The sequence below is a fragment of the Helobdella robusta genome, assembly GCF_000326865.2.
Source record: "Helobdella robusta unplaced genomic scaffold HELROscaffold_28, whole genome shotgun sequence".
Classification (NCBI taxonomy): Eukaryota; Metazoa; Annelida; class Clitellata; order Rhynchobdellida; family Glossiphoniidae; genus Helobdella; species Helobdella robusta.
Genome location: NW_008704435.1, coordinates 114,196 through 122,651, shown reverse-complemented (window position 1 = coordinate 122,651; position 8,456 = coordinate 114,196). Strand labels below are relative to the sequence as shown.

General features: G+C 31.6%; 3 protein-coding genes across 3 annotated transcripts; 2 read left to right on the top strand and 1 right to left on the bottom strand.

Annotated features, from left to right (window-relative positions):
• Positions 1-1,039: 1,039 nt before the first annotated feature.
• Positions 1,040-1,951, top strand: HELRODRAFT_80695 (hypothetical protein; the record flags this gene model as incomplete). The annotated part of the gene is made up of 2 exons (XM_009020424.1): positions 1,040-1,565; positions 1,629-1,951. The coding sequence occupies 2 exons, from the start codon at positions 1,040-1,042 to the stop codon at positions 1,949-1,951; spliced, it is 849 nt and encodes a 282-aa protein (XP_009018672.1).
• Positions 1,952-2,101: 150 nt separating this feature from the next.
• HELRODRAFT_173812 (hypothetical protein) lies at positions 2,102-3,281 on the top strand (the record flags this gene model as incomplete). Its single annotated transcript, XM_009020423.1, has 2 exons — positions 2,102-2,144; positions 2,335-3,281. The coding sequence occupies 2 exons, from the start codon at positions 2,102-2,104 to the stop codon at positions 3,279-3,281; spliced, it is 990 nt and encodes a 329-aa protein (XP_009018671.1).
• A 3,375-nt stretch (positions 3,282-6,656) lies between these two features.
• Positions 6,657-7,757, bottom strand: HELRODRAFT_173811 (hypothetical protein; the record flags this gene model as incomplete). Its single annotated transcript, XM_009020422.1, has 1 exon — positions 6,657-7,757. The coding sequence occupies one exon, from the start codon at positions 7,755-7,757 to the stop codon at positions 6,657-6,659; it is 1,101 nt and encodes a 366-aa protein (XP_009018670.1).
• Between the last annotated feature and the right edge of the window lie 699 nt (positions 7,758-8,456).

Genomic DNA, 8,456 nt, shown 5'->3' with positions numbered 1-8,456 from the left:
TGATATATATATATATATATATATATATATATATGTATATATATATATATATATATATATATATATATATATATATATATATATATATATATATATATATATATATATATATATATATAGATATATATATATATATATATATATATATATATATATATATATATATATATATATATATATATATATATATATATATATATATATATATATATATATATATATATATATATATATATATATATATATATATATATATATATATATATATATATATATTATAAAAAAACTTATATAGCGACTTTTATAGAACTACCCAAAGTCGCTATCCAACATAACCAAAAAAAATTTTTGTCCATTTAAGTAATCAAACAAAAACATAAATATTTCGAAAATAAGCATAAGTATACATTGTAAAAAGATCTAAAACAAAACAGATAAATCATTTAAATTCATGCACAGATACACACTAGGGTGGTCACAAGAAATTTTTTTTGAAATCTTATCGGGGGAACCCCCTAAATTGTGCCACTTGACTAAAAAATGACATTTGTAAAGTTTTAGCTCAATTGGATAATGCTAACACGTGCCTCATCGAGGTTGAAATTTCGAAAAATTGGAAAATTTTGAAAAAAACGCAGTTTTTTGTTTGTAAAATAAAAACGGTTCACTCTAAAAACATGATTTAAGTTTTATTTTGTTCATTGATTTGTTTTCTTCAAATGTTACTATAATCACTATTTAGCTACAAATTATAGTTTCTGACATATTTGCATTGTTACAGATACACAATGAAAAAACGTTGAATTTCACCATAACACAAAAACACACAATAACTTATTTACTATTACTAACCCGGGTGCTATATGTTGTTTTTATGTATTAATATTAAGATCTTTTGGTTTATCCACGTTTTTTCATCTTTGGTTTATATTCTTTGTTTTTCCAGTTTTTAAAACACGCGATATTAAATAGTTTAGTCACCACGTTTATTGTTTTGGTATTCTCAGTTGTGATGGCTTCATTTTTATCTACATCTGCTATGAAAAGTTCAAGACAAAAAGATAAAATTTATTTACTTGGTTTTGTGACCCACCAAATTACTGGTGGCAAATTACCATCAAATCGTCAAGTGTTACGTAGTTTGTTTTATAATATCCGTGAAGTAAAGCTGAATATAAAAGATGCGGCTAGGTTAACGATAAAAGAAGTTTTTATTTTCTGGGAGAAAGCAAGGATACAAACAAAACATTTGAAAGACTCTGTTGCTAAGCTGGAAAAACTTCATGAAGAATGGAGAAAACTACAAAAAAATTTTAACAGAACTGGACCAGCTCAGATAGAGAAAGAAAAACTTTTTAAGGCCATACTTGATGACCTATTTGACATAGCTCATCAAGATGCACTCCAGACTGCAACAGACAGACTGTTTTTGCTTAAGCAGAGAAAAAAGGGGCGCCCAGGTGTCATGGGAGGAGTTGATTTAAAGTGTGTAAAAGCTGAAGAGCGTCGGCAAAAAAGAAATGCTTCGGAAATGGCGAGGTTAACAAAATTTAGGACAAGTTTAGGTGAATTAATTTAAAGTAGATTGTTATTCTTGTTTAATTATAATGATGTGTTTTATATTTTAGAATTAGAAGAGCTTAAATCGTTAGGCAGCAGCACGTCAGATGAAGATGAAATTGAAGATAATGATCAACGCACAGATGAGGTAGATATGGTGACACTAAATTATGGGCCTGAAAAAAAGATGAAAAAATACACTAGAGGTACTGAAGAAATTGTTAATGAGAAGTTATCTCTAATATTGGATAGGTGTGCTATTTCAGACAGAGACGAAGCTAGAATAATATCAGCTACAATTGAATCTCTTGGCCATGATTCTCAGCAATATATTGTAAGTAGGAGTGTCATCCGCTTGCGCCGGCAAGAATTTAGAAAAGAAAGAGCATAACTCATTCAACAAAGATTTATTAATTCAGAATTAGAAGGAGCAGTTGTACATTGGGATGTTCCCCTATTAGAAAATGGTGCTGGCAGTACAATTGCAAAATCTGTTTATTCAGAACTTGGAAAGTGAGGTGCACTAGACAAGATTCAAGCAATGTCCTTTGACACAACTGCCGTGAATACTGGCCGCATTAAAGGTGCTTGCGTTTTATTAGAGCAATTGATGGAGAAAAAATTATTGTATCTTCCATGTCGCCACCACATTTTGGAGGTAGTGTTGAGATCAGTTTTTGATGCTGTGATGGGAAAGACTACAGGCCCTCAATCGGATATTTTCAAAAAATTTAAAACTGAATGGAACAACATTGATAAAAAAATTTAAATCAGGAGTTAAAGATAAAAGTGTAGCCAGCAAATTGATTAATCCGGATCAAATTTCAAGTTATCTTCTAAGACAATTAACAGTTCATCATCCAAGGAGCGATTACAAAGAATTGATTAGTCTTTGTCTTATATTTTTAGAACGCTTTCCGTCAGAAAACATCGTGTTTGCGGCTCCTGGTGCTTTTCATCACGCAAGGTGGATGGCGAAAGCGATATATTCATTGAAAATAAACCTTTTTAGAGAACAGTTTCAACTGACAAATTTTGAAAAGCAAGGATTCCATGATATTTGTCTATTTATTATAAATATTTATGTGAAAGTGTGGTTGAATGCCCCGAAATCTGCACTTGCTCCAAACCAAGATTTACAATTGTTAAAATCCTTGGTAAATTACAATAAAGTCAATAAATTTATCTCAGATATATCAGTTTCAAAATTTATCAACCACTTATGGTACCTCAATCCAGAGCAGGCTGTTTTTTCATTATTCGATGATTCATTAAGTAATTGTGTGAAAAAGAGAATGGCAACAAAATTAATATCTCAAGCAAATGAGGATGAAGAACTTGATGACTACTGTGATATGAAACCACTAATAAAATTAAATGAAGTATCAGAGATATTAGACAAAAATGTGGACCATTTTATTTCATCACAATCAATCAATTTTTTAAAAAGATTTAATATTAATGATCAATTTTTGCATACCAATCCAGAATTATGGAGTAATAACGAAGAATATTTGAAGAGTAAAAAGATTGTAGACGGATTAAAAGTTACAAATGATACAGCAGAGAGGGGTGTTAAATTAATAACAGATTACAACTCATGTATTACAAAAGATGAAAAACAAAAACAATTTCTTTTGCAGGTAATTGCTGAATGTCGGACAAAATTTCCTTGTTGCTCAAAAGCCTCCTTATCCGAGCCTCTACCTTTTGAACAATGAGTTAAAGTAGAAATTTATTTGATGTATAACAACTATAAACAATATAATATGATTAAAAAATAAATTTATTTGTTAATAATAATGATTTAGATACAACGGTGTTATTTTAATAACATTTCTTCATAAACAAATTAAGTTATTGTGTGTTTTTGTGTTATGGTGAAATTCAACGTTTTTTCAATGTGTATCCGTAACATTGCAAATATGTCAGAAACTATAACTTGTAGCTAAATAGTGATCATAGTAACATTTGAAGAAAACAAATCAATGAACAAAATAAAACTTAAATCATGTTTTTAGAGTGAACCGTTTTTATTTTACAAACAAAAAACTGCGTTTTTTTTCAAAATTTTTCAATTTTTTCGAAATTTCAACCTCGATGAGGCACGTGTTAGCATTATCCAATTGAGCTAAAACTTTACAAATGTCATTTTTTAGTCAAGTGGCACAATTTAGGGGGTTCCCCCGATAAGATTTCCAAATTTTTTCTTACATATAACGTTGTAACCAGCCTAATGCATACATATACTCTCGACCATACCCAATCACTCAAAGTAATGTAACAACCATATAAGAACCAAACAGCAACCATTTTAAACCAAATCATAGATACATTCATCCACACTTTATCCACACCGATCACACACAATTACGCTCAGAAGATGCACGATAACATATAATTCAGAACAACCAACAGATAAATACCCAACCACCAGCACAATAATTATAAATCGATTCAAATTATTAGAAACACACGAAACACATACATTTCCTCACATTCAAAACACATTCAACGTAAGCACATCCCATCATAAAACATCCACATACATTACGTACTCGACAACTCAATTATATAATTAAAACGTAAATAAAAAAAACAGCATAAAAAAATGAATGTTCCGTTATCGATAAGCTACATTCATAAACAACAAAAGCAACATGCAACATACTATTCACAACTTCAATTAATCTTCAAAACAGGTGTGTTTTCAATTCTCTCCTAAACTGCAACAGTGACATCCCTGGTCGACGAATGACGCATGCGCATAACACTCCATCTTATGATTCTCCATCATGTCAAACACATCCGCAGTATACAACAAGGAGAGAAATGGCCCCAACACCGATCCTTGAGGGACGCCAGTTAACATTTTTTCTTCATCCGAATATTCATTACTAAATAATATCCGCTGTGATTTGTCATTCAAATACGACTTGAAAAATCTCAGCACAGTGCCTGAGATTCCATAGCTTGTGGACATTTTTTGAACAAGTATATTGTGATCCATACAATCAAAGGCAGCACTCTTATCAAGTAAAGCTAACAATGTCACTTGCTTTGAATCTGATGTCTGAAATAACGTTGACAACAGCTTTAACAGTGCCTTTTCCGTAGAGTGGAATCTTCTGTACCCCGACTGAAAGCACGCAAGAAGATTATTTTCATCCAAGTATTGCAGAAGCTGTCTTGTAACCACCATTTCAACAATCTTTGCTATAAACGACAAATTTGACACAGGACGAAAACTCTTCAACTCATTTGCATCGGACGATGGTTGCTTCAATAGCGGTGTAACAATTGCTTTTTTAAAAATCATTGGATAACTTCCAGTTTTCAAACACATATTGATCAAATCCGTCAAGTACGGCAAAAACAGTTCAATGTGTTTTTTGAAAAGACTCGTCGGGATGAGATCTAGCATACATGTTGTCGGAGGTGCTTTCAAAATAACTGCCTTAACATCATCACTTGAGCACTCCAAAAAATACGAGAATAATTGATGTTCTTTAACCTTACAACTGAAAGAAGGTACACCATGCCCTGTTATGGTTTTTTAATGTTTTCAATCTTTTTTCTGAAAAATTCTGCAAATTCACTGGCAGTAATTTTATTGTTTGCTACATCAACCGTGTTAGTTTTTTTGTTACATAAAACCTTGTTTAAAACTCGCCATAACTGTTTAGGGTTGTTAGCGTTAGTGTTAACTAAATTGTTCTAATATGATTCTCTTTTTTTTGCAAAATGCTCTTGTTTCATATTCATTAGGCCAATCCAGTTCTGCCTATTAACCATGCATTTATTTTTCCTATATTTGCGTTCATACCTTCGACAATCACGTTTAATTCCTCTACAGTCACTATCAAATCATGGTGCAGTTGGAACCATTCTTGTTTCAACAAAATGAAGAGGCGCAACAGTATTAGCAATTCTTATCATTTCATTGTTGAAGAGCTCCGCTGCTCTATCTACATCATCGTCATTACAAGCACCACTTATAGGAGATCCATTAATCAAGATAAGCAAATGATTTTCATCCACACGCTTCCATGCCCGTACAGTCTTTTTAACCTTTGACACAGGGGAACAAACTATTGGCAAACAAAATGAAACCAAACTGTGATCAGAAATGACACCACTAAGATATACCCTAACACGAGTAACAGACATATTTATTACTGGTACCACCAAGTCCAACATTCCACCATGCATATGTGTAGGTTCTTTTATTACATTTTGCTTTGAAAACATGTCAAACACATTCGATAATAGCTTGGCATTAACATCATCATTTCTTTCGACATGCACGCTCAAATCACCTAATAATATTACATGATCACTCAATAACATTATGTTCTCCGAGATACTGGTCAATTCTTGAAAAAATGCTTTAAAAACCAACTGCGATCCTGGTCGATAAATGGCAAATAGTACAACATTAACTGTGCCTACTGTCAATATAACTACAATTGCCTCAAATGTTAATAATTCCGGCAAAGCTATCCTTTTGTGTTTAAAGAGATCACGAAAGTAAATGATTAACCCCCCATGATATGGATCCTCTCTTCGCAAACAATCAACAAACCTGAATCCATGGGCATAGCTAGTTTAACCGAAACATCATCTGATGAACCATACCAGGTTTCTGTTAACACAAGAATATCTAAGTCTTCATGTAATAGTTCATAAATAGTATCAGTCTTTGAAATCATTGATCTTATATTTAAGAGACCTAGACGTAATTTTTTCAAATATCCATCATTAATATCATCAGTCCTACCGCTATCAACTCCATCATCATCCCCGTCACAGGTAACATTAATTCGACCATCATCAATAAATCTACCATCACGTCTATCATCATCACCAGGGTCATCATCATCACCACCACAACCACCCAATTGATCATTCAACATGTTACTTTCCCTATAGTTAATGACAAAATTCACATTACCAAAATTTCCACTTTTTTTGATTCATATCCGCCCATTGCCCCTACCGAAAATATTACATAATTTTTCTATTTACATCATTTATCAAATATTTAATGTCATCAAGTTCCTCAAATATTCCATCGATATCGAAAGAGCACATATTCAGTGCAATCTTTTTTTTATTCGAATTATTCTCAAATTTCCAGGTTCGCCCCTCACTCTGTAAACAAAATCCTCTTTATCAGCTGCCTCCTTCTCTCTCGCTAAATTCATCAATTCTTTACACTTGATTTTTTGATCTTTTGTCATATCGTGGCCAATACCTATTCCCTTCAGATCATCATCTAAATTTTTCAAATTATTTAGACTTTCCATAATTAAGTTTTTCAAAACCTTTGGCTTCAGTCTAACCAACAGCGGCCTGACATTATCCGATCTCTTGCCCAATCTGTAGTGTTTAACAACATTTGACATATCAAATTTTTCATCTGTTATTGCACCAAGAATGCGCATAATCTTATCATCATCTTCTTTTTTGCTATCATTAAAATTGAGGTTGTTACTTTCCTTCAATTTAAAAATTATAAAGTTGAACGATCTTTCTTCAACCTCACTATATAATTGAATTGTTTTCTTTGTACTAATGACCACTTCTTTTAGTGCCTTTATTCCATCATTTATACTCATCACTTCATTATTTACAGTTTCAACTTTCTTCCCAACAACATCTTTCACAGCATCTGAATACGACTTTCTAAGACCATCGTGCAGTGAATTTATTTTTTTATCCAGAATATCTTCCGTGATTTTTTTATCAAGGATGGTTTTTATCTCCTTTATTTGACCACTAATGACGTTGTTGCAATTTTGTATGTTTTTTATATTTTTCAGTTCATCTTGCAGCATAGTTATTTTGCTTTCTAGGTTTTTCATCGCCAAGTTCAAATCATCATTGACAAGCGTTTTATTAAACTTTTCCCCCAAATCTTTAATTTGGTTAATAATAACCGCATTGCTTTCATGAATCGTTTTTGTATCGCCCCCCATCACGCTTAACTGACTGCCAGGTTTGAAAGCCTCCATCTGTCCAACACAGCCATTACAACACCATATTAAACCGGTACATTGTTGAATATCCTTCATTGTTTGCTCAGAAATGGAAGCGCACTTCCAATGAATCACCAACTCACAAAATTTGCAGTGTAGCATTTCCTTCATTGGTACCGTACCTGCATAGGCTGTGCATTTATTTTTTGAAGCCATATGTTTATTAACAAATCAGTACATACAAATGTAAATTAATGCTAATTGTTAGTGTTTAAGTCTGCAAACTACAACTCAAATCAACAATGAGTGGACTTATCCAAAAAAACTACTTAAATATTAGTTTCTTATATAAATATATTAAACCTAAATAAACAATTAAATCTAAATTAATTAATTCGAAACCATTGAATGAAAAACAAAATATAATAATATTTCCTCTAATTTTATCCTTTAAACAAATCCAAATTCAACCATATAATATTAAAATTAACGCCAAAATTCAAGAAAAACTCAGAGAAATCCAATTGCGTCCATTCACTATCAATATATATATATATATATATATATATATATATATATATATATATATATATATATATATATTATTGATAGTTGATATATATATATATATATATATATATATATATATAAGACTCAGTTCATGTTGGCTGGTACATGGCAACAAACGTCAGCGGTAGAGCCTTCATCGATTAACATCAGTATGACTCATATAAGTTTCAGTATTTCAGTAATTGGGAATTGTGATGGACTCCCGTATGACAATGGGTCCAAAAGTCAGTCTATTGGCTAAAAAAATATACGTTCCAACAACGTCAGTTACATCAAGTCACAAAATCGGTAGATAGAGATACAATGACATTATTAGTACATGCTTTCGTCAACTCTAGATTAGAT